Source organism: Myotis myotis, unplaced genomic scaffold (assembly GCF_014108235.1).
Source record: "Myotis myotis isolate mMyoMyo1 unplaced genomic scaffold, mMyoMyo1.p scaffold_m19_p_9, whole genome shotgun sequence".
Classification (NCBI taxonomy): Eukaryota; Metazoa; Chordata; class Mammalia; order Chiroptera; family Vespertilionidae; genus Myotis; species Myotis myotis.
In genome coordinates this window covers 36,948,403-36,973,050 of record NW_023416401.1, presented here as the reverse complement: position 1 = coordinate 36,973,050, position 24,648 = coordinate 36,948,403, and the positions used below count along the sequence as shown (strand labels likewise).

Below are 24,648 nucleotides of genomic sequence, written 5' to 3'. Positions count from 1 at the left end.
TCCTGGAGGGCTCTGTGGTTCTCAGTTTGATGTGTCCCTTCCTCTGGCGAGAGAAGAGGAAGGGAAGAGAGTCTCTTGGGGTCTTGGCCTGAGAGCCAAGAGTCTTCTTCCATCTTCCCAGAGCAGCCCCACACTGGGGACACGTGAGCTTGTCTGTAATAACTGTGAGCTCACGTAATGGACTGAGCATCAGAAACGTCATACCCTTCACTGCACAGCAGCGCACGGAAGCTCGATAAACACAGAGCCATGTACAAATCCTCAGTATTTTTGTACAATGCCTAGCAGGGAACAGATGCGCAGAATAAAATTTATTTACTGACTTATAGCTGATTAAAAATGTGGTCCTCTCAATGAGAAGTTGGTTCTCAAATTCTGGAACTAGAATATGACTTCCTACTCTAACTTCGATTCAATGGAAAAAAATAGATTTGACCTGATCAGTTCATCTTCACTCTCAAGTTTAAGAATTATCTGTATTGAAGTTGTGATTGTTAGCTGTTAATTTTAGATAGACACACACCTGTGTGTTTCCTCCATTCCCCCCGCCCTTCATTTCTGGGCTCCATTTCTTCCCTATGACACTTTGTGAACAGAAATCGTGTTAGGATGGGGACAATAGTGCAGCCACACAGAAAGATACAGATTGGTTATACAAGGCAGCTTCTTGTCCCTTTCTGTTATTTTCCCCTTGGGGTGGCTCTTTTGAAGGCTGGGATGACTTCAGTCCCTTATTGACATGATCTACCACTTGGAAAGTTCATAAACAGACTATGTCCTTACATGGTATAATTTCTGCTTGGATCTTGCAAAGTTTCTACTTAGGGAACGTTCTCTCATTTGCAAATCAAAAGGCCAACATCCCCCTCAAAACATATTAGAAATGAAACGGGCCAATGGCCTCATTTAGTAGCCCAGGGAACGCAGCAAAGCCTTATTATTGTCCACATAACTCACAGCCAACAGCATAATAACAGCTCACAGTCATTACAGTTAACCTACGCAAATAACCTCACTCTAGTGTTCATTCCATGCAGTGGGTAAACTCAAATAGAAGAACACAACCCTTTGGTCTGGGTTTTATGTAACATTATTCAGGGGGTTTGCTTCATCCCCCAAAGAAAGTGATAAAGATGAGTGTGACTCACGAATATGAAGAAAATATGCAGGCAGGTGACAAGACATGGCTGGCTAGCCGTGTCTCAACTGTTAAGAAGCAAAGAGACTGTGGTGGAGTAAATGGGTTTACTGTTGATAGAAAAACCAAGTTCAGAGGAGGACCGCAGCAGCAGAGGCCGAGGTTGCCTTTCAAAGGTCAGTGTGATGCGACTCAGAAGCTTTGGGGAGGTGGAGGGGCGGTGGCTTCCACGGTTCCCTGCTGCTCCTCACGGTGGCTTGGAAACGGTTAAATGGATGGAGGAGGCAGAGTTGGGCGCAGAAAAAGAAGAGGATCCGCGTTCATTTCCCCCTAAACTCTCCTAAATCCAAATGCGGGGGAATGGCCGCATCTTGCCAGAAGAGGAAATGCGAGTCGCCTCTGATAAAGGACTGATAACGGTGTCCCGTTCACCCTGGGAAGCCGGCACCCAGGCTCGACGTGAGGACTGCGCCGCGCCGGCTGCGGCCACTTCCCGAGGGGCCGGGGCGCGCCTACTGGAAGGTGGGAGGCGGGGTTGCCTGGCTGCTGGGAAGAGACCAAAGGAATGAGTAATTGGAAATTCTGTAACACAGACCCTTCTCCCAAGCCCTTTGGCCCTTTCACCCCAAACCCCCTGCTGAGCGGCCGGGGGACTGGAGACAGGGAGTCGTGGTGAAGGGAGCGTCACGTTTCGGAGAGGGAAGTGAAATAGAGGGCGGCACCCGGGGGGACCTGTGCGTCATTGAGGGACCGAGGAGAAGCGCGGGCCCACGGGGTGGAAAAGGAGAAGTGGTAGCGAGAAGCCGGAGGGGGCGGCCGCGGAGCGCGGTGGGGGCGCCGCGAAGGGCCCGAGCCTCCTGCTTCCTCCGGCCGCGCCCCGGCCGCCCGCACACTCGCGCGCTCGCCGCGACCCGCCGCGCTCCGGATCCCGCCCCGCGCGCACAATGTGGCCTCGGCCCCGGCCCCGGCCCCGGCCCCGCGCGTCCTGGCGCTGGGCGCTGGCCCTGCTGGCCCTGGGCGGCGCGGGACTGTGCCAAGCCGGCCCCGCGCGGCCCGGTGCCAGGAACAAGTAAGTGCGGGGCCCCTCTTTTCGCCCCCAGGACGGCGAGGCCACCCCTCAAAGCCCTGGGCCAGGCCCGAAACTGCCCTGCCAGAGGCGATGAGCCGCAGCCGGGGTCCCCCGCGGGCTGCCCCTGGGGGGCGCCTCCTGCCGGTGGCCGTGCGCTCCGTGGTCCGCGCGGGGTCCCGGTGACCTCGCCTGCGCCTCCAGCAGTGCTGCCTCCCGGGGCGCGCGCAGAGGCGTCCCGAAGAGCAGAGGGATCAGAAGACCCCTCCCAGGACTTGCTGGGGTCCTTGGGGCCGGGTGCTCCCCCTTCCCGTCTCTTTTAGGGGAAAGGTGCCGGTTCTCCCACGGCGCGCCCGCGCCCCTCCGCAAGGTCGGCTTTGTGGAGCTCCCGCCTCCGCGGGGAGCACGGCCTCCCTCACCCCGGCTCCATCTGCGGGTGCAGCAGCTTGTCCGTCTCCCCCAGCCTCAGGTTTACACACCGCCCCTCTCCCGCTCTCTCCGCCCCAGGAATTGGTGCGCCTACATCGTGAACAAGAATGTGAGCTGCTCTGTGCAGGAGGGAAGTGAGAGTTTTATCCAGGCTCAGTACAACTGCCCCTGGAACCAGATGCCCTGCCCGTCCGCGCTGGTGTGAGTCCTGGTGCCGGGGAGCGGGCGGGGGCGGTGGGGTGGGGTCGGAGCGTGGGGCTCCGGCCGCTGCGTAAATCTCTTCCCCGGCGGGTGCGAGCTCCGCAGCTGAAAAGTTTCAGCGCGAGCGGGGCCGGGCCGCAGGGTCGTGAAGAAGCATGTGTTGCCCTGAGCGAGCGTTGATGATGCGCACGACCTGCTCGTGATCACCAGGGCACGGGAGGGAATGAACAAAGCCCCTACCCTCATCTCTCTCTCTCTCTCTCTCTCTCTCTCTCTCTCTCTCTCTCTCTCTCTCTCTCTCCTCTCTCTCTCTCTCTCTCTCTCTCCAGTTTTATTACTAACATAAGGCAGCTGGACCTAATTAGATCCATATTGTGAGTTCTGGGGCATACAGAAATTTCAGCATGTATACTGCTAAAAATGCTTATATGTAGGATTAGCGGGGTGTCCAAAACAGATGAGTTTTGTTCAGATGTCCCTGTAAAACTGACCTCATCCGGGGCTGTAAATCTCTAAAGTCCCAGGAATAACTTGCTTAAAAGTGTGTTGTCGTTGCCTGTTTGTTTTTTTCCAAGTTAGATTTGGGGATTGGCTAAGAGGTTGTCATGAGAGCATAGTTTTTAAAGACAAGCGGAGGAATTAATCATCTTTTTGCTTAGAAAGATTTCACCAGCTTCAAAGAACACACAAAGAGGAAGCAATGCGATGGAGTGAAGATTCCGTTAAATACAGCGCACTCATTCAGTGCTCGGCACGTCTTCGTGTTTTGTGTAAGCCCGATATCCGAGGACTAGCCCATGTGAATACACGGCTGTTGGGGAACACATCCGATGCCTGAAATTAATTGTTTTCCCCTAAGAATAGGTTGTTTGTCTTAGAGCACAGTTGTCATTGCAGCAAAGAATAATAGCCAGTAGGCGGATTTGTCTTTGGCAAAGCAAAGGGAGGGCCTGAAACTTGTCCTCCAGAAAACCTCCTTCCAGGTACTTGAACCTTCAGGCAAGTGAGGTGCAGTGGTCCCTAAGTCACGCCCCCCTCCCCCACCCCCGCCTCAGCCCCCAGGGGCGGCTATGGGAACTGCAGACAGAAAAGGGATAATTCCTCTGGGTCACCAACCACCTAGAAGAGATCCCACCTTTGATGACACAGAGAAACAGGCCGAAAGGGGAATCGCTGGCTGCCGCGTTGAGCTGGGCAGATTGTCAGGGGCGCAGTGCAGTTGCTCTGTCTGCATCTGTAGTCGGTAAGATACAAACCCACAGTCTATGGTTAGCAGTCAGTGAATTCAGAACCACAGAAGATTTTTACATTGTGGTAGAGACCTGTAAATAGTCAATACAATTTGAATTGACTTCTATAAAATTAGATTTGTTAATCAGGAATATCTTGTCTTACACAAGAATAGAATTTTGTGGCTCGTTATAACTTTAATATTTACTTGTAACAAGTCAGAAATAAACAAATTTTTCATTTGGGGAGGTAATACTTTTAAATTAGTTTTTTAAAGTTTCTGAAATTATTTTAGTGCTTGGGAAATCAAGCGGCACTTTAATTGTTATATTTCACAAAAACCAGTGAAACAAATTCTCTATCTTCAGTGGGGGTGAATCACCTCCAGACCAGCAGGTGAGAGAAAGGCAGGTGGGAAGGATATCCAATGGGAAGCATAAAAATTGCGATTTTACGAAACAAGACCAAAATCAGTGACCTCATTATTTTTATTCTATAATAACCATGTAAATGATTCAAATGTGCTTGTAAGTACTGCATTAAAAGTGAAATTTTTGGACCTGAGGCCTGGGGAGGTGAGGTTCGTACGGACCACTTTCCAGGCGGTGTGAGAAGCACAGGTGTGCTTGTTTATTTGCCCTTCACAGGTGTTGCGTTTTTTACAAACTACGGGCCAGGCCTTCCACCCGCAGAAAGATTGCATCTCGCTGATTGCAGTGCTCGCTTTGTGCGGTGGTCTGGACCCGAACCCACTCTCTCCAAGGTGTGCCTGGATAGGACTGGAGGTTGGCTGAGATCTGGAGCTAGAAGTGCACTTTAGCATCTGGTAACGTTTGAGCGGCTGGGAGTGGCAGGTGTGAGCCAGCGAGGCCCTCATCCAGTTGGAGCGGACCTGGGTTGTCAGGGGCTGTGAGGGGAAAGGAGGAAGAGGGGCCAGGCAGGGGGAGAGCAAAGTCAAGCTTTTGGAGGAGGAAACTACATCTTAGAGACCTCAGGACGAGAGGCTGAGGTGTTGGTAGCAGGAAGATTGGCTTATGCAGAAAGAGGCAGTTTCAGGGCAGTTTCAGGGGTGCAGGGTTGTGGCTCCTGTGCGATTAAGGGAGGACATGAGGAGACCCAGTTACCCAAGAATCAGATGTTCCAAAGGCTTCGGTGGAGAAAGGGAGCTGATAGCAGCCAAGCAGGTGAAGAATTAAAGAGAGGGAATTCTGCAGGCTTAGGAGAGAAGTGAGGAAGCCAGAGGGAGAGGCTGAATACGCTCCAAACGGAGGTGGGACCAGGGGAGGAGACAGGGGTGTGATGGGGGAGAGGAGAACGCCTGTGCCTGACCGGTCACCGGGCACTAAGGCCCCACAGGCATTTCCAGAAAGTGTAGACAGTGCTACGTCTGCACGTAGGAAGAGCCTTAGATTCGAGATTGCACATTGCGTATGGGGTGTGTGACCCCAGGAGCAGAGAGGGTTTTTATGTGACATGAGGGCATTTTGAGCAATTCCTTTTCTGCAGCTGTAAAGGACCTTCTGAGTGGCAGGCGCTGTGTCAGGACTTTGCTTTCTCTACATTAGTTTAATTCTTGCGACAACCCTTCAAGATGAACACAATTGTCTCCATTTTACCAACGAGGAAACAGGAGATGTTCCCTGACTTGCCTGTGGTCACATGATGGTAAGAGACTGAGCTGCTGGCCTTGGGGCCTGGCCTCTGTCCCTGGGATGGAGAATGCATTTGCTTGTTTTAGTGTGTGCCTCAGTAGATCGCACAGTACTCAGCTACAAAGAACATGTACACCCTCATCATGCAAGGCAGTGCCCCCATAACAGGGACTGAGAACTGTTTGGAAGGCTTAGTACAGTTTCGCAGGCCTGCATCATTGTAACATGATGAGCCCTTTATCTGCATTGCCTTCAATCTTTACCGCAATCCCTGTAATGGGCTGGTATCCCCATTTTGCAGGAGGGCATGTAGTTGGGAGGAGGCAGAGCCTGGATTCAGATCTAGGTCTGTTATTTCCAAGCCGTAGGCTCTTCCCACTGCACACCTGGCAGCCCCTTGCTGTCTAAACCCACACCCTGGGATGAGCACCCCAAGGTTGTGTGTGTGACCCCAGCGCTGTGACGATGGGAGGGGAGGAGGTAAGGGCGGGAGGCTTCTCAGAGCCCCTCGCTGGAGGTGGGGGGTCGTGTTTGGGTGTCCCAGCGGTAGAAACAGCGCCACCTTTCTTCTCCTTCTTGGACTGGGCATTGTTTCCTTCATGCATCGTTCATGCCTCCTGGCAGTAAGTCCAGATAGTTGCATAACCTCCCACTCAGCCTGCGGTGGTCCAGCCGAGTGAGGTTAGTCCTGAGACATGGGGGCGTCCTGTGAGCGGAGCAGCTGCCTGCTGGAGCCTCGCCGTTGGCTCTGAGGATCCCAGATGCGAGGCAGGTTATTCCCCTGCACCGGCGTCCCTTCCAGCTCAGGGCTGAGGCGCTGCCTGTCAGGCTGCAGTTTCCTGCTCTCTGACACCACAAACTGACTAGGGCTTATCAGCCTCCACCCGCCTCTTGGGTGTGTAGCATCTTGGTGAAATGTTTCCTATTAGCTCTCTAAAAAAATCTCATCAGTCGGGGAGGGATCCGGATGGGGCCAACTGAAGGGCCCTGTGCTGCTCTGATAACATAGACTGAGGATTTGCGCATGTGCAGCAGGTGAGGGTTCTAAATGCTGAGTTTCCAGAACTTCTGTAATCCGCTGGTTCCAATGGGAGCAGATGGTCATTCAGCTGGAAGAAAAGTTTCCTGTTAAGGAATAATCTCAGCCAGGAAAAGCTTTCTTTTAAAAAAACAAAACTAAACTAAACTAAAACTAAACTAAGAACACTTAAGACTAAGGGGAAACATAAGGGCTTACGTCTTCTAGAGACAATTCTACGTTTTCTGCATCTCCAGGGACAATTCCAAACGAGCCTCTTGTGTGTATGGCTTTGGGGGGTATTTTCCTTCGTTCGGCTGTTAAACAGCGTGGGGTCCAGGGAAACGCGAATGAATGGAGGGGGCATGAGGGGGCGGGGCAGAGCCCTTGCTAACGTGCACGGAGGCCCCCAGACCCCAGGGCCTGGCGCTGCCGCTGCTGTGGTTCCCTCGCACTTTCCATCCCCATCTGCCTTTGGGGTTGTATCGTGTGAGCTTCCCTAGACCCCTCAGACCTTCCTTTCAGCTTCTTTGACCTTTTCCCTCCCTCGGCTCCCAGTAGATAACATGGGGAGCCCTTCGGCGCTTTCAGAGGCTTCCATGTGCGTTTGTTTTCCTTTTCTCAGCACACGCTCAGTCAGGGGAGTAGATAGGGCCGAGACAGAGGTCTTGGGAACAGAACTTCCATGCTTATGGGCTACATTTCCTACCTTATTTTGGGGAGAATTAATGGGATTCAAGTAGGTCATGGCCTTAAGGAAAAATTTGCCCCCCCTTTTTTTTCATGAAGGCTTTACTTGTAATTTATTGACTTTTCAAAAGAGAAGAGAGAACAACAAAACAACAGACCCCATGTCCTCCAGGCAGCACGGGGCCCAATGCCAGTGGTAGGCCTGTCTTAAATAGAATAGAGCTTGACATGTTGAAAGATACATTTCAGAAAAATTTGCTTTTTGTTAAGCCCCGTTGTGGTCCCATGAACTGGTGTTCCTCCCTTGATCTAGTCTACCACGTTGGCACTTGGTAAATGAATTACAATTCCGAGGTGAGCAGGAAGGTGGAAGTGAGTCGGGGCAGGCCTCCCCTGAGGCCATCCCCCAGGGCTGGCTGGCATGGCCAACATGTTCTGAAGAGGAGGTGAAAGTCTTGCCTTCGGGCATGAGCTCTCCCACCACCCCGCTGTGTGACTGCAGGCAAGCCCCTCGCCCTCTCTGAGGCACCGTGTCCTCATCGCTGCATTTCGGGGAGGCGCCGTAGCGGACAGAACTGTGCAGAAGCGCCTGTTACGCTCATGTGCGGTGTGCTCAGCAGGGCTGTCTGGTGACTGTGCCTGTTCCCGTTGCTTGTTTGAAGTGTTGTTGCTGCTCAGGTGGCCTTATCTTTCAGGGCTTTGCCTTTGAAGCTCATGCTTCCTGACCTGGCAGAGAAGGACGGGAGGGCTAAAGAATGAACTCCATTTGGTGAGCTAAGATCATCACGAAATGGAAATGACTGAAATCAACTTTTTAAAAAATATATATATTTTTATTGATGTCAGAGACGAAGGAAGAGGGAGGTAGAAACATCAATGATGAGGGAGAATATTGATCAACTGCCTCCTGCAGGCCCCCCCACTGGGGATCGAGCCTGAAATCCAGGCATGTGCCCTTGACCGGAATCGAACCCAGGACCCTTCAGTCCGCAGGCCGACGCTCTATCCGCTGAGCCAAACCAGCCAGGGCTGAAATCGGCTTTTAAACATGAAGTTAAACTTGCAGAAACTGCTGTGGAAGCAGAGCCAGAGAAGCGTTTCTCCAGGGAATATCAGGTGGTTCCAGCCACCTGGGTGTTGCTGGCTGGCTGGGGGTAGGGGTGGGGGTGGGGGCTGTGGGAGGCCAGTCAGCAGGTGAGCTGCATGTTTCCCGGTGCCCCCAGGGGGGTGAGCTCTGCCCATCCCCGGCCACTAACACGCTGCTTTCATGCTTTACCTTCAGAACAAATCCTCTTCCTCGTGTTGGTAGCGTGAAGATGGTGCTAATGTCACTGGGTGTGAATGATGCGGTAGGCGCTGCGCAGGGCGGTCAGTGTCCTACATGCTGCTTCTTAAAAGCTAAAACTGACAGACGGGGCCAGTGTTCAGATTACTCCCAGACTGTCACCCAGCTGTTTTGGTTTATTATTGGGTACAAGACTGTTTTACTGCTACCGTCCTTCATGAAGCAGCTTCTGCCCTTAAGAACAGCAACGAACCGCTTGATAAAATGGCGCGGGGGTGACGGCTCCTTGCGAAGACTGATCTTCCTGGCAGGCTCAGGACAGGGGCTCAGGAGTTTCCGTCCTGGTAGTAGTTCACGTGGAGGAAAAACAATGAACTGATTACAGGCAGGCTCACAGTCCATGCTCTTCTTGCCTTCCTGTTTTAAAGTGGTGATGGGTGTTGAAAAAAGTGGGCAGAGCTCAAACCAACCCAATTCCCGGGTTGAAAATGCTGTAGAAGCAAACTTTCCTGGGTGCGTGAGGGCCCAGCTGGCCCTTTTTTTCCACCTACAAAAATATTAGATGATTAGGGAAGACGCCTAAAAGTTATTCTTTGCCTTTCAGGGCAGTGCATTTTACTGTGCATTTGCTTAAAACAAAATTTGGTTAAGAGACAGGTTTAGGTGGAGGCCTCTCAACATGGTCATTTCGATGAAAGGCAATCTGCTCTGAGGATCCTCCGTGTTTCCCTCACTTTTCCCGTCTTTAGATCTAGTTGTGATTGTACAGTATCCGCCGAGTGCAGGGGTGTAATCCGTGGTCTCTTTCAGAGACTCGCTCATAATCCACTGTAAGACAGGGTTCTAGAAATTTCCCTCTGGCTCCAAGTTTCCAGCATCTCAGCGGGGAGGCTGTTGAAGGATTGTGGCCTAAGGGCCTAAGTTTTTCGAAAGCGAAGGTGAAAGTGCCACTTGTTTCCGGCTGAGGCTTCCCCTCAGATCTTGGAAACGTAGCCCAAAAGCTGTGGCAGTGATTGCGACAGAACTCGGGGAGGGGCGAGTTTCACATTCCAGCCCTCAATCCAGTCTTTTCACTATTAAAGTGTTCCTCTGGCTCGGTCCATTTCAAGCCAAAACGCTCTCAATCTGCTGGTGGAATCGAGGGCCTTGGGCGGGGAGGTAGCGTGGAGCCCCTCTGAGTATCCGGAGTGTTCCAGAATCTCCAGTCTGGCCTGCGGTCGGGACAGTGCTCAGATCTGATTGGCGTGTCAGGGGCCCAGGCTGCAGAGCCGTCAGCTGCTTTCGGCTGGAACAGCCCTTTCAGGACCACAAGGCCAGGTCCGGGCCAGCTTGGTCGTCCGGATACACGATGTGCCTTTTCCCGGTCCCAACATGTTGCCTCATCCGACTGCTCTGGAGATCTTTGTGAGTCAGCGTGTTGATCATTGTAAAAAACAACTAGAAAGCTGTAACACAGATTCCCTGCTCACCGATGGTGCAGGAGGGGAAGCAGAAATACCTTTAGTGGCTTATTTCGTGAATCCAATAGCAAGGCCTCCCCTACACTCCCTGTCGGAAGGGTCCCTGGAAAATAATCCCGATGAGTAGACCATCCGATTTTCAAAATGCTAATTTATGTCTTTGCTGCTTTGTGTTATTTTACACGAAACGGCAATTTGAAGGTTGTTATGAAAATTTCTGTCTTGAATGTCTTTCTTTAATCATTGATCCATACCTTTAAAAGTGCAAAAATAACTACAAGCGTCAGTTCCCAATAGACAAAGCAATTGGTTGTGTGTCTGAAGAGTAATCCGATACATTAAAAAAACACCACCACCACACTTGAGTTAAATCCCCATTTTGAAACTCTGAAAAAGACTCAGTGATGCTGTTTTTGGTTTCCACTTAACAGAGATATATTTTGGGTAGTTGGGACAAGACTTGCTAGCATTTTGCTTCCACAGTCCTGAAGAGATTTAAAAATAACCCCAATGCAAAATAGTTGGTTTATTGAGATTAATTTAGATACACTGTATGTACTGTACATATTTAAAGTTGGATAATTTAATATTTGACCCATGAAATCAACACCACAATTGAGATATTGGACATTTCCATCACCACAAAGTTTCCCCATGCTCCTTGATAATCCTCCCTCCAGGTTCTCCCCACATACCTTCCCCAGGCTGATGAGCTTTCTTTCCATCATTGTAGATGAGTTTGCAATTTCTAAAGTGTTATGTAGTGTTATACAGTGCGTACTGTTTTTATGTTAAGTTTTTTTTTTTCATTAAGCATAATTGTTTTGAGGTACATCTTTTTTGTACTATGTATCAATAGTTGGTCACTTCTGATTGTTGACTAATATTCCTTTGTATGTGTACACCACAATTTCTATAGAGTAGTTGTGTTTCAACTGAGAACTGGTGAAAAAAGAATGTAGAAAATAATTTATAATGACAGTAAGGTTACTTCTCCGATATTTCTGAAGACCAATGAGGTGATAAATGCATAACAAATGCAGAACACTAGATAAAGCCATAATGGAGTAAAAAAACAACAACAACCCCTATTTCACATTTATAGCCCTTGAAAATGTTGGATTGAGGCTACAAAATTAGTATAAGACACTATGAACTGGCAGAAAGCTCAACAGGGTTAAAGAAGACTTATTCTTTAAAGCAGCGGTTCTCAACCCTCTGGCCTTTTAAATACATTTCCTCATGTTGTGACCCAACCATAAAATTATTTTTGTCGCTACTTCATAACTGTAATGTTGCTACTGTTATGAATCGTAATGTAAATAACTGATATGCAGGATGGTCTTAGGCGACCCCTGTGAAAGGGTCGTTGGACCGCCAAAGGGGTCGCGACCCACAGGCTGAGAACCGCTGCTTTAAAGACTGTTGGTTACTCAGTTTCATTAAATTTGTGTGCAGGGCCCATGTCTGGCGCAGGACTAGCCAGGGACCCGACCTCTCCCTTGCTCTCTGGAAGGTCACGTCCTTCAGCTGAAATGAGACATAAATGCAAGCAGTAAAATAAAAGGTAGAGATGAGACTTGCAATAAGAGAAGCACAAATAGCGGAGGATGCTCCAAGGTGGAAGACATTGTTTCCCGCCAGAAGGCACGTGAGAACTTGTTTGCGGCGGTGACATCTTAGCAGGGCTTTGAAGGATGGTTCTAGTGAATATATGCACAGGGGAGAGGATGCCAGCATAAGCCAAGCGAGCACGTGAGCGAAGGCCTGGAGATGGGATGTGAAGGGACGTCCACGGTGACGAGTAGAGCGAGGTGTGGGCACAGCTGGCTTCTTCTGGGGGCTGTGAGGGAAGGATCTGTCCCAGGCCTCTCTCCTCGGAGTGTAGAGGCCGCCTTCTCCCACATATTTTCAACTCAGCAGATACCTGCTGGACCCCTCTTCACTCAGTGTCTACACATTTGCCTTACTCCCCTCTAATTGTATAATTTAGTAACAAGTTTGTCCTTTATTCAAGGGAAAACAACCCAACGGGGTGGCGGGGGGGGGGCAGTGCTTCACAAGCAATGGAGCAGTCTCCTGAAGGATCTTGGCCACTGCTGATCTTCAACAAACAGGGCCATTTGGGACATGTGGTGTGAAGGCAACCACCAGCAGGCCCAGAGAAACAAAGAAGACGGACACTCTTTTATGGACTTGGGAGGGGCTGTTGTAAACAAAGAGTTCATTGGAGGAAACTGAAAGCTGGAAGTGTAGTGACTTTTCATTGGCTGAGTTATGGCAGGTCTCCCATGGACTGAGCTGTTACTGGGCAAGGACCGAATTAGTAAAGTAGAATCACTGTCGGAGATGTAAGGCACATCTCTTCCTGTTGGGATCAATAGTGTGTTGAGTGACACATATGCAAGTGTCCTTTCTTCTAGGCTCTGGACTCCACTTTTAAAAATATATATATATTTCTATTGATTTCAGAGAGTAAGGGAAAGATAGAAACATCAGTGATCAGAGAGACTCATTGATTGGCTGCCTCCTGCATCCCCGCCCCCACTGGGGATCGAGCCCACAACCAGGGCACCAAACCCACAACCTGGGCATATGCCCAACTGGGAATTGAACCATGACCTCCTGGTTCATAAGTCGATACCCAACCACTGAGCCACGTCAGTTGGGCATCTGGATCCCATTTTAAATGAGGTTTCTGTTTATTAACTTTTCACAGCAAGAGTGAGTTTTATAGAATGTTAGAAGAGGCAGCACTGAAGCAGGGCATGGTTGGCTGTGGTTGAATAAAGATCAAGGAACAGAAACAGGTATACAGCCCAGAGTTGGCTTGGCATCTGGGGATTGGCTGGCTGGAGATATTGTGTGTCTGGTCAAGTTGAGCATTTACGTGAACATGAAAGCTCAGTTTGCTGATGTGGCACCATCTGGGTCTAGAAATTTCTTTCACCACCTGCCCAAAAGCTTCCCTCTAACCTGGGGCAATGCCCAGGGCTTGCTGTCCCATAGCCCTTACCTACCTGGGTTCTGTGGTGATTCTCTTAAAACCACATGGGGTTGGCCAAGGTAGGGAACGCCATGCCCTCAAGTTCCTTAAGAAAGTTCCAGTCCCATAAGTCTGCATGAGCAGTGAGGACTGTTCTGGAGACGGTGAGCCACACAGATGGCTTTAAGGACGTCGCAGGTGTCACCAACCTTGAAAATCCATTGGCCACCCTACGTGTTCTTGGAGGAAAGTTCCTCTTCCTTGACCTACTGCTCCATTGCCAACTCCCATTTAAAGGCAAATAAGCAAAATTCTTCTTTTGGTTTTGCTAACCAGCCCCCACTCTCTACTTCTCCACACCTTAAGGTCTTGGGTGGGGTGGGTGGTGGCAGCATCTTTCAGAGAAAAGTAATGCTCCTCCTAAGCCAGCCATGGGCAAACTACGGCCCGCGGGCCGGTTTGAAATGAATAAAACTACTGAAAAAAAAAGACCGTACCCTTTTATGTAATGATGTTTACTTTGAATTTATATTAGTTCACACAAACACTCCATCCCTGCTTTTGTTCCGGCCCTCCGGTCCAGTTTAAGAACCCATTGTGGCCCTCGGGTCAAAAAGTTTGCCCGCCCCTGTAAGCAGTTCAGGTGGATGAAGTGTTGCGCGTCGCTGTGCGAAGTGTGGATTTTAAAAACGTGAAGTAATACTGATTAGCCTGGATAATGTGAGAAATATGAACCCATGTCATAGCGTTTTCATTCTTTCCCCCCCACTTTGGTCATAAATTACGAAAGAAATGCAAGTGTTCCTGTGTTTTCACTTCCCAGATTATTACTTTTTAAACTGAGAATGACTTGGCCCAAAGGAAGGAAGAAAATGTTTTTATATCTGCAGAGAAACTCATACTTTCTCAGGGTTTTCTCAGCTTCTAAGTGACTTCCACCCAGTTACAGGTGTGGCCTGTGTAAGAGCTTGCCAGCACCCATAGACTTTCCCCGAAGGTGTGAAATAAATACCGATGGGATATCATAGCCAATTCCTTTTCAGTATCAAGAAGCAATACTAAGAACAATGGATGTGTAGCTGCAAGTTGGAGAGTGGCTGGAGGATATGGAATTGAGGAAGGAGGGAAAGCAGGGAGTGGCTGAGATACTTGGGCGGGGGGGGGGGGGGGGGGGGGGGGGCGGGGAGCGATGGATGTTGCAAACCAAGTCAAGAGAAACACAGGAAAAAGGATTTCGAAATTATTGTGACTTTGCGGGATAATTTGAGAAAATAATTTTTCTGCTTGACAAAAAGAGGAAATAATCAAAATGGCTCTGAAATGGATCCCCAAACCCCAGAAAGTCATATTTGTGGTGAGCATCATGGGAAAGGCTGAGGCCAGCCGATGTTCTTATGGCCCACACTGTGGGAACATGGAGTGTGAGCACGGGGGAGTGATGAGGACAACCTTCTGGCATTCTGACTCCAGGAATAAGGGCACATGATATAAGTTTGAGAAATGGAGGAGTATAGCATTTATTTGGGGGAAATGGCCTGCAACAGCGATGGCCCTTCCCAAAAGCATTCTTCAGGAGAACATAGTCCATCATTCATCTTGGATTATTCGCCCTCCAGAAAGCCATCCGGTTAGCTGGGACCCTCCTCCCCACTGTCACGGCATTGACTTGAGTTTTGTAACGTGTCTCCCAAAGTGAGGAAGTTAAATCTGAGAATGTGGCCTCATTGGAACTGATGCATAAGCTGTATTTCATGGTCCGGACACGCCCTGCACTTGCAGATGATGTCATCTTTAGCACTGCAAGTTTGTCCGAAGGTCCTGATTGCTCTTATAATAAATTTAACTCTCGCTACAGCCGAGTTGGACTGAGCCTTGCAGCTGAGCCACTGTGGTTTTCTGTAATCACCTTTCTCCGGGACTGTTCTGTCCTTAGTGGGGTGATAAATTGTGGAAAATTCTGGAGGAAAGTTCCTACTTATTATGCTGCATGATCAGTAGAAGTAAAGAGGATTTCAGGTTGTGAAATCTAACTTGCTGCTCTAAGTAATTCATAAGGAAATGAATTCAAGAGGAAACAGAAAAATCAGCAGCTTCCAACTGTGGTTTCTCCAGCAAACATCTCCTTTGTCTGGGGACACAGTCTCCTCTGTGTACGTTTTCGTTGTGAACACATGGCTTCGATGTAGGAGCTGTTGTTTTAGAAACGCGTACAAAGCTCTGCTGTAATCTGACTTCAATCAGGGCTCATCAGTCTGACGTTTAGATCCACTAGATACAGTCTGTATTTCAGAAATATATTGGCCCAAGCATTCTGGCTTTTAAAACTTAGGTGGATTTTCCTAGAAAGTCAAGAAAAATATTTTACATTTTTTTATGTTGTTGATTTCAGAGGTCTGGTTAAAAACATGTAGCGTAGCAGAAAGAGAGAAGATGAAAATTCTGATTTTTGTGTTCGGTTCCCCCACTTTATCCCTGGGGACCTTTTCAGGCCGTGGAAAGTGCGCGTTGGAGGGTCCTTGGCCAGCGCCGCCTCCTCGGATTGGTGCAGCCTCCGGTGCAGCCTGCGTGTCAGCAGGACACAGCAGATTCCCTCTGCCGGTCAGAGCGGCTCTCCTTCCACGCGGTTCCGCAATCACTTCTAATGTCAAACTTCGTAGTCTCTACTGCCTGGCTGCACTTACTTTTGGCAAACAGCTACTTTAATTAAGAACTCATGGATTTATTTACTGATTGATAGAAAAACAAAGAACAAGGGGGAAACCTCTTGGTCACACTTTGTTCCTAGAAAATCAGTCCACTGTTTTGTCAATTCTAACTTGGACCGTGGAGACCAAACTTTGTAAAAGCGAATCACCATACGAAAAGGCAGGCAGTTTTGACACATGCTATAATTGGGACAAACCTGGAGGATGGAGGGGATCGGGATATGCCTTCCCATATTGATGTTTTTGAGCTGAAAGCATTGAGAATCAGCAGACACAAAGACGAACTCTCGGTCCCCCTCCTCTCTGACTCAAAAGCAGAGTGTAAATTCCCCACCTCTCTTGCACCAGAATGAGGGCAGGGAGCCTTGTCCCTGCAGGCAGAGCTGGCACTGACACAAATCTGCCTAAGCAAACCTCCTAAAACAGGCCTTATCTTCCATTCGTTTCCCCCATACATTTCCGAGACATCTTCCCACAATTTATCATCCCTCGAAGCCCAAAGCCCCTTTCCTTTGTCCAACCGCTACTCTACACCTTACTGCCTTTTGTTAAAGTGATCTATGAGTCCAAGTTTAACCACGTCGTCTTTGGATTTTTCTCTTCATTTCTGTGAAGCCGCTCTGCATGTAAAATTAGTAACATCAGTAAAATCTGTATGTCTTTTCTCTTGTTCGTCTGTCTTTTGTCAGTTTAATTCATATGCCCCAGAACAAACCTAAGTGGGTAGAGGAAAAGTTTTTTTCCTTCCCTACAAGGACATTATGCTAAATAAAATAAGCCAGTCACCGAAAGAGAAAGACTACCTGATTCTACTTGTTTAAGGTGCTTGGAGAGGTCAGAGTCATGGAGATGGAGAGTAGAATGGTGGTTGCGGGGCTCGGGGAGGGCTGACGGGACTTGTGTTTAATGGGTGCGGAGTGTTAGCTGGGATGATGAGAGTTATGGAGGTGGGTGGTGGTGACAGCTGCACAGCAATGGGAACGGACTCCATGCAGCGGCCTCTTACACATGGCTGTGGCACATGGAATGTGCTGTGTAGTTTACCACAGTTTTAGAAAGTGGGTTAGTTGCTGCTCTATGGAAAACCTGGCGTAGCAGCTGAGTGCCAGGAACCAAGTGTGCCCTGTGAGCATCCTGAAACGCGACGGAATGACTTCTCACCCTCGCGTGCTACTTCTCCTTGTCCCGGGGGCAGGCGGGAGCCCTCCAGGCCCCCTGCTGCCTGGCCTTTCCCATCCTCTCAGGCCCATCCCGGGCAATGCTGTGCAGAGCCACACACGCAGAGTGAGGCCAGAAGGGTTGGCTCCAGACTTCTGAGGGCAAGCCAGTGACTGGAAGAAGGAGAAGAGTTTACTAAAAGAAAAAAAATCTGTTTTTGGGAGAAATCCCGGTCAAATGAGTGTCTGCAATGGGGCACTGGGCTCTCGATGTGTGCAGTGGTGGTGGTTGGTGTTAAAATAAAATTCAGGTAACTCCGGAGTGCAGGCCGAAGATTCTGGCCTTGTGGAGTAGCTGTCTAGATGTCCCTCTGCCAGGGATGTGTGGTTATTTTTCAGAGAAATGTTCTGCCAGCGATTCTAGGCTGTGGGAGGAGAAAGACAGCGGGTGGGTGTGAGATAGAAACCCGGAGATGAGCAGATAGGCGTGTGCCGGTGGTGTTCCCGTGGCCACCTTGTGGCTCGCTAGGCTTGTCCTGGCCGATGAAACCGTCTGCAACAGTGGAGATGTGCCAGCCACTCGGGGCTACTGACCACTCGAAATGTGGCTAGTGTGACCGAGGAACTCAATGTTTGATTTTAGTCCATTTAAAATAGTTTAAATGTAAATAGCCACACGTGGTTAATGGCTACTTATTGGCCAGCACAGTTCAAGGTTACCCGGTGTGTGATTCCGACCCAGTTCATCATGACCTGAGGCCCGGAAGCTTGGTTTGATTTGGGGAAGACTCAGGAATTCGTGTCTACTTAGGGTTAGACCCAAGGATAATTCTGAAATTTTTAATTAGGGCGTTGGACTCCACAAAACCTTGTCAAAAGTAGACCTATTATTAATTAATTATTTGATTGATCAGTTATTAGTTGATTAGTCATTGTTAATTGAGCACCCACTATAGGCCAGGCACTGTGATTTTAGTGGAGAACACCACCCCCAGGTATTCCTGCCCCAGTGGGGCTCGCGGCCTGCAGGAAAGACAGGTGCTGAACAAGCAAATGCAAGTGAGGGTGGAAGCATGTTCGGGAAGAGGCTCACCTCGAGCCCCTGGACGGAGTTGTGGTGGTGCTGAGGCCAAATGAAGGCACATTCCGTCACGTTCTGTTCTCACAGGGACCCTTCCAGTCGCGTGGTCCCTGAACTCTGCTTCAACTCCTTCAGTTCTTTCCTTGCTGCCTTCCTTCTCACCACACTTCCTCGGGCCGGGCTGCTGCCTTTCACACGGAGGCTGAACTTGTAAAGATGGTAAACCCTTGTTTCACCAAAGAAGAGTCCCAGGGGAGAGGAGAGTTCGAGTGGGCATGGCTGAGGCAGGGTCTGGGCAGGCTCAGGCCGCAGTCCCCAGGGTCCCCCAGGACGCTGCAACAGCTGGGATTGGTGCCACCCAAGGGACCGGCGATGGAGGGGGTAAGGCTGCAGTCTGGGTCAGCCCTCAGCTCTCCCAGCACCTCCTGTGGGTGTTGGTCCCTCTGTCCCTCAGTTTGGTGGCCCAGCTGGGTGCAGTGGGTGAGCTGGTTCAGGAAGTATTCATTGAGCATCTGTGTGTGCTCACAGCCCAGGGGCCCCTTGGGCTGCTTTCGCTCTAGTCACTTCCCTGCAGGTGGTCCAGCCCTGGCTGCCTCAGGGCAGAGCCGTTCCTGGTCTGAGGCTGCTTCTCAACTCCGGCTGGCCGCTGCGCTTGACAACCACTTAGGGAGGTTTTGAAAGGTACAGATTCCTGGGCACCCCCTGCCCCCAAGCCAATGAAGATGAGGATTCTGAGGGGTAAAGGCCCAGGCTTTTCTGTAACGCTCCTTGGCCAGGGTATTGTCTGCGATGCTCTGGGGGGCATGGAAATCCCATCCGTTCTTCCCATCCTCTGTGCAACACCCCCAGCGGGCTACTGTGGAGGCAGGATCCCCGTTTCTGTGGGGAAAATCCAGAGAGCCTGTGGAGCTGGACAGCTCTACCTCCTTCCCTCACCCCCCACCCTGAGCTCTGAGGACCCGAAGCCGCTTGGGGTCTATGTGGTTGCGCACAGAGAAGGGGGAACGTGTGCTTTCCCACGTTAGAGGTGGCTGCCTGATCATTTCCAGCTGTCACCCTGGGTGGTGGGGTGGGCGGGGGGAGGTGCGCCTCCCCTGCTGGACCTGAAGCTGTCAGGGATGCGGTCACCTGAACTCCATCGCTGAAACCGGAACCCTGCCTGCGGGCCAGCGAGGGGAGGGTGGGAGTGTGCGTGTGAGGGTGGAGGGGAAGGCGGGACTCCAGGGAGCTTTCTAAGTTAGGAGCTTGTTCCAAAAGAATACCGCCTCTGCGGGAAGAACGGCCTGTGGGGAAGCCAGACTTTCTCACCCCCGGCTCAGCGGCGAGGGTACGGCCCTGGGTGGGGTGAGAGGTCGGACCTCCTCCCAGGGCGTCGGAGCCTCTCTCTGCGCAGCCTCATCCGAAGGGTTTAACGTGGGCTGTCATCTCCTGGCACATGAGCGAAACCCAAGAGCAGCCGCATTCTCACATTCAATCGCAAATGCTCAGAGGAACCAAGTTTTTCTGAGGTTGCACATTTTTCCAGCATTATGCTGTCCTGGAGTGTGCAAAACAGTGAAGTGGAATTGTTTTCTAATATCATTTCTAGGGCCACACAGAGGATTCTTTTGGTGGGTGGGTGGGTGGGTGGTAGGGCCAAGGGCGGTGTGCACCTGGGCCGAATTAGACACTCAGGGGATGCCTGCCGAGTGGGGACAGTGGCCGCTTCTCACGGAGTCCGGACCATCTCGGGGTGGGTGCGGTTAGAGCGGCTCTCGGCTGCTGCCCGCGGAGGCTGTGTGTGTGTGTGTGTGGGGGGGGGGGTGGCGAACCGGGGGGGGGGGGGGGGGCAGAGGAGAACACGGGTTTCAATCCAGCCCTGCCCTCCCTGACCGTTGGAACTTGGGCAAGTCACAGCCTCTCTGAGCCTCTGTTTCTCATAGTGAAAAGAGGAAAATCTGAATTGTGGGGACTTGCTGGGGGGTAGGGTGGGGATGGGAGAGAATGAAGAGCCAGGAAGGAGGTCTTGCTGCCCCCCCCTTTTCCCCTCCCTCCTTGAGCAGCCCTTCTTTTCTGTTTACTGGGCTTTCTCTTCAGCTGTCCTTGAAAAGGGCTCCCACCACACCTTCTCCACGTCCCCACACCAGCCCCCCCACAGACCAAGTCGGTCAGCACTGAGGTGAGACGCAGGCGTCAGCAGCTGCTCACAGGTGTTCACAGTGATTCTCGGGCCCCAAACCACCAGGTGGAACAGGGACCATGGAAGGTGCTGGGCCGTGCCCCCTGGGGGTTCCGCCCGGCCTGGCTGGTGGTGGAGAACCTTACATTCCAGGTTCTGGGTGCCACGGTTTTGACCGTCCAGGAAGATGCTGAGCCCATTACATGCAGGAGTTATAAGTCTCTCAGGAGCATAACCCTGAACAGCACCTGCCGCAAGGCTGCTGCCCCAAGCGGGGTCGCTTGGCTGGCAGAGGGCCGCAGGCCGCCGGGCAGCTGGTCAACCCGAGCCCCACCCCAGCAGCATGCAGCAACCCTGGGAAGTGATACAAAGACTCTTTCTTTCTGGGAATTGGCCCTAAAAACATGACCAGCTGCGAGTGCTGGTGCTGAACGTGAAGAGAACGGGACGAGGTTCAAGAGCCATGGTTCCGAGCCAGAGGTAGCGGCCGGGGTAAACGAAGGAGCCGCTCGCATCTGAGCGGTGCGCCGGGCCCTGGGGAGCCGCGCCCGGAGCCGTCCCCTGGGCCACGTTGGGTCTCCGCCCGGCCGGGTGTGGAGACCTCACAGCTCGTCACAGGGTCTGTGTGATGCACACGTGCATCAGGGGTGTGTGTGTGTGGGGGGGGGACGCGCACTTTCTATGGGGACTTTTGAATGGTTCCAATCCTGTTTCCTGTTTCTCTCATTAGCTATAGGAGTCAAGGCATTAAAAAAAATCTGAACACAAGTTCCTGAGTAGCTCGAGGCTGCCATCTTGCTAGTGCCAGGGAGAGAGGGCTGAGGTCATGGCCTGGGTTCTATGGGAGAAAGGGGGCCAGGATGCTGCTGCTTTAAAAAAAAACAAAACAAAACATTTTTATTGATTTCAGAGAGGAAGGGGGAGAGAGAGAGAGAGATAGAGAGAGAGAGAGAGAGAGGGAGAGAGAGAAACATCAATGATGAGAGAGAATCATTGATCAGCTGCCTCCTTCACGCCCCACACTGGGGACCAAGACTGCAACCCGGGCATGTGCCCTGACCAGGAATTGAACCGTGACCTCCTGGTTCATAGGTCAACGCTGAATCGCTGAATCATGCCGGCCAGGCCGGGGGATGCATCTTTAAAATAATGACCGAGTGACACCTGAAAAATTGTCCACAAAACAGCAAACTCTGGAACAAAGTGTGTTGGTGAAACAAAAGCTCCGTTTGTGAAAACTGGCCACGCCCAATGGGAATGGTGGGGCCAGGTTTTGCTAAGTTGTGTTTCCCCGGGCGTTAGTGGGAGGGGTGCTAGGCTGGGGGTGGGTGGAACCTAAGATGTAGAGGGAGGAGGCCAATAGGATGTGGCTGAGCCCCAGGAGGTCACTGCTGGATGGAGGAGACTGGCAGGAAGCAGGCAGGGCCCTGAGTGACCTGGGTCCTCGTCCCTCGAGTCCACTCTGGAAGCGCCAGGGGGTTTGTGACAGGAGCCAGTAAAGAGATGCCACCCTTTTCCTCCGCAGGTATCGCGTGAACTTCAGACCCAGATACGTCACCAGGTACAAGATGGTGACACAGTTGGAATGGAGGTGCTGCCCTGGCTTCCGAGGGGCAGACTGCCAGGAAGGCCCCAGAGACCCCGGGAAGGCCCTGCGTGCCACGCCCGCCCGGCCTCGGAGCAGCTTGAAGAAACCCACAGGTAACTTCTGGCCTGTGCTCTGCTGGGCAGGCACCACTGGCATTCCCAGCGCTCCTTCAGACAGCACCACGCTGAGCTACGCTGTTGAGCTTTCTGAGGTCTTCAAAGAACGCAAATCTATGCCTGCAGCCGACATGGGAAGCAGTAGCCATTGGAAGACAAACTTGTTGCAAGTAAATGGCTTTGTTAGGGCCACCTTACCGTGAAAGCCAAGGCCTTAGAAGTCAGTGTAGGAGATGCTGGGAGTTTCAGACTTGTATGGCCTGAGGCAGGGATGAGAAGAGATTCAAAAGCAATGACGCTCTGTGTGTGTTTACTTTCATCTATAAGCTCCCATAAACCTGAATTTAAAGGAGTTAAAAAAATTCTTTTAAATAGGTATATAGATCGCTATATTAAGATCATGCATGTGTCCCCAGACCTAGTTCTTTCCCTAGGTCTGGTTTTCTAAATGCTGGTGATAAACCAAGTCTGATATATATGATCAACCTCAGGAAATGGCAGGACAGCTAGTGCAATAACTTGAAGATAACCACTGTTAATTTCATGATTACCAGTTGCTATTAAATAAATTGTAAAATTATTATTGTTAAAAAAAAAATAGGTATATAGAATCATCCTCATTCTGTTTGGGGTGAGATATTTGCAAAGCTAAGTCCCCCATTACAAGCATCCAGTGAGGTTATTCTTAAATTTGTTTCTGAATTAACTTTTTGAAGTGAAGTAGCAGAAACTCAATGAATTGCTAAGAAAGAAAGGATCATTTCACCAAAGTCCACCTTTGCTTTTTTTTAAAAAATACTCACCCAAAGATATGTTTAGAGAGAGGAAGGGGGAGAGAGAGAAACATCAATCAGATGCCTCTCATCTGTGCCCTGACTGGGACTTGAACCCATAACCTTTTGGTGTATGGGACAACACACCAACCAACTGAGCCACACCAGCAGGGCAAACATAGGAAAATATTTAAGTACAAATATTCTCATCGCCAAAATATAACTACTGTCAATATTTTGTTATAAAACATTTCTCTCTTTCCCGTGGCAGCATATACATTGTTGTGAAAGAAAAATCCATTCTCCCTACAAATATTTTTTGAGCCTCTGTAGCTACACTACCTGGGAAGTGGGAAGACCATGGCAAACACAGTCCCTGGCCTCATGGAAGGCAAACATGAGACAAGTAGTTACACTAACTCATGAAGGTACTATGATGGGCACACATGATTTTGGACCATAATAGTTTATTTTTGTTTTGTTTAGGTTCAGTTTTCATTTTAGCAACCTGTAAACATACATGCAGTTTAATGAGTCGAAGAGCTTTATAAGGACTATTAGGAAAAGCACTTTCCCTCCCCAGGGATACTTACTTTAAACGCTACCAGTGCCCATTTGTAATTTACTTTCTAGCTATTGACTTCTCACAGGGAAGGTGAGGATTTGACTCCCTTTCATCTACTGGCCAACACACTGCTTCTATATACCTCCATCTTTTCCATATAGTTAGACCACGTTTTTATGTATTCAGTGTTTACTGTTTACGTTGTAGTAACTATGTAGAGAATGTTTACAGCTGCCGTGTGCTATGAATCTGTTGCTTTTCCTAAACAGCTTTATAAAAAGTATATTTTTTATTTGTTAATTTCAGAGAGGAAGGGAGAGGGAGAGAGAGATGGAAACATCAATGATGAGAGAGAATCATTGATTGGCTGCCCCCACTGGGGCATGTGACCTGACTGGGAATCGAACCATGACCTCCTGGTTCATAGGTCGACACTCAACCACTAAGCAACACTGGCCAGGCGTATATAGCTTTATGATTTCTGTAAAGTGAATAATGATCTTATATTTTTCGTTGCTTGGTTTTTTTATGTTTTTACCCCTATTTCAACCCAGACCCTCTTCTGGTTGTCTAAAAGGTCTCTCATTACATTCAGTACTTCAGTTACATACTAGTATTCCTTAGGAAATCTCACCTTGAGCCCTCGCTGCCCGACCTGGGCTGCCACCCTCTCTGTTCCCAGCTGCTGCCTGCGACCTGAACTGGCCTCTCCTGCCGATTCTGTGTTTCCTGGACCCGCTTGCTCCTTCTCAGTCCACTCCCTCGCTTTGGTAGAGCACATCTTCTGGCAGCCTCGTGAGAAGATTGCACAAGAGAGAAACTTTCTGATATTTTATAGTCTACAAATATTTCTATTCTAGTTTCAGAATTCCAGGTTGGAAATAATTTTCCTTTGGATTTGAAAGCATTGCTCAGTTTTCTTCTAATTTCCAGTGCCTCCGGTTTTGATCATCTCCTTTTAGTTTGTCTTTCTCTGTGCCCACCAGTTTACTTTTCCTTTATGACTCAGCACAATCATCTTTATAATAGTTTTTCTTTCTCTGGCACTATTTCCTTGAGGTTATATTTCTCAAGGTAGGATTATTAAAAATTCAAAGTTTGTATTCTTTGACTTAGTGAGCCTTCCTAAATATGGCCAAATGGCTCCCTTATTAGGAGATGCCAAGAGAATCAGTTGCTTTATCTCTCTTTTGCTGTTAGTTTCCCCAACTGCATAACAGCGCTAAACAATGTCTCTGAGACTCTCTTAGCAGAGGGATGCTAATAAAAGTAAAAGAACATTTAGGAGTTACATGGGACAGCAACTTGCTGCTTGAATAATATCCCACCCAACAGCTAATGGGTGGATCT

General features: G+C 49.9%; 1 protein-coding gene and 1 non-coding gene across 7 annotated transcripts in view; both read left to right on the top strand.

Moving 5' to 3' along the window:
- The first annotated feature begins 1,880 nt into the window (after positions 1-1,880).
- EMILIN2 (elastin microfibril interfacer 2) overlaps positions 1,881-24,648 on the top strand; it is a 41,785-nt gene continuing 19,017 nt past the window's right edge. For 2 of the 6 annotated variants that reach the window (XR_004970069.1, XR_004970068.1), the window contains exons 1-3: positions 1,881-2,207; positions 2,712-2,834; positions 21,782-21,957. Coding sequence is in view for 4 of the 6 variants with exons in the window: in XM_036323224.1 (XP_036179117.1) it covers positions 2,083-2,207; positions 2,712-2,834; positions 21,782-21,957 (424 nt within the window). In the remaining 2 variants the exon portion in view is untranslated. Of the gene's footprint in view, positions 2,208-2,711; positions 2,835-5,361; positions 5,730-21,781; positions 21,958-24,648 lie in introns of those variants that run through there. The other 4 variants (XM_036323224.1, XM_036323227.1, XM_036323223.1 and 1 more) reach the window with 3 other exon arrangements.
- Positions 22,265-22,423, top strand: LOC118663871. Its single transcript, XR_004970175.1, has one exon. It is a non-coding gene; the product is annotated as a small nucleolar RNA SNORA72 (small nucleolar RNA).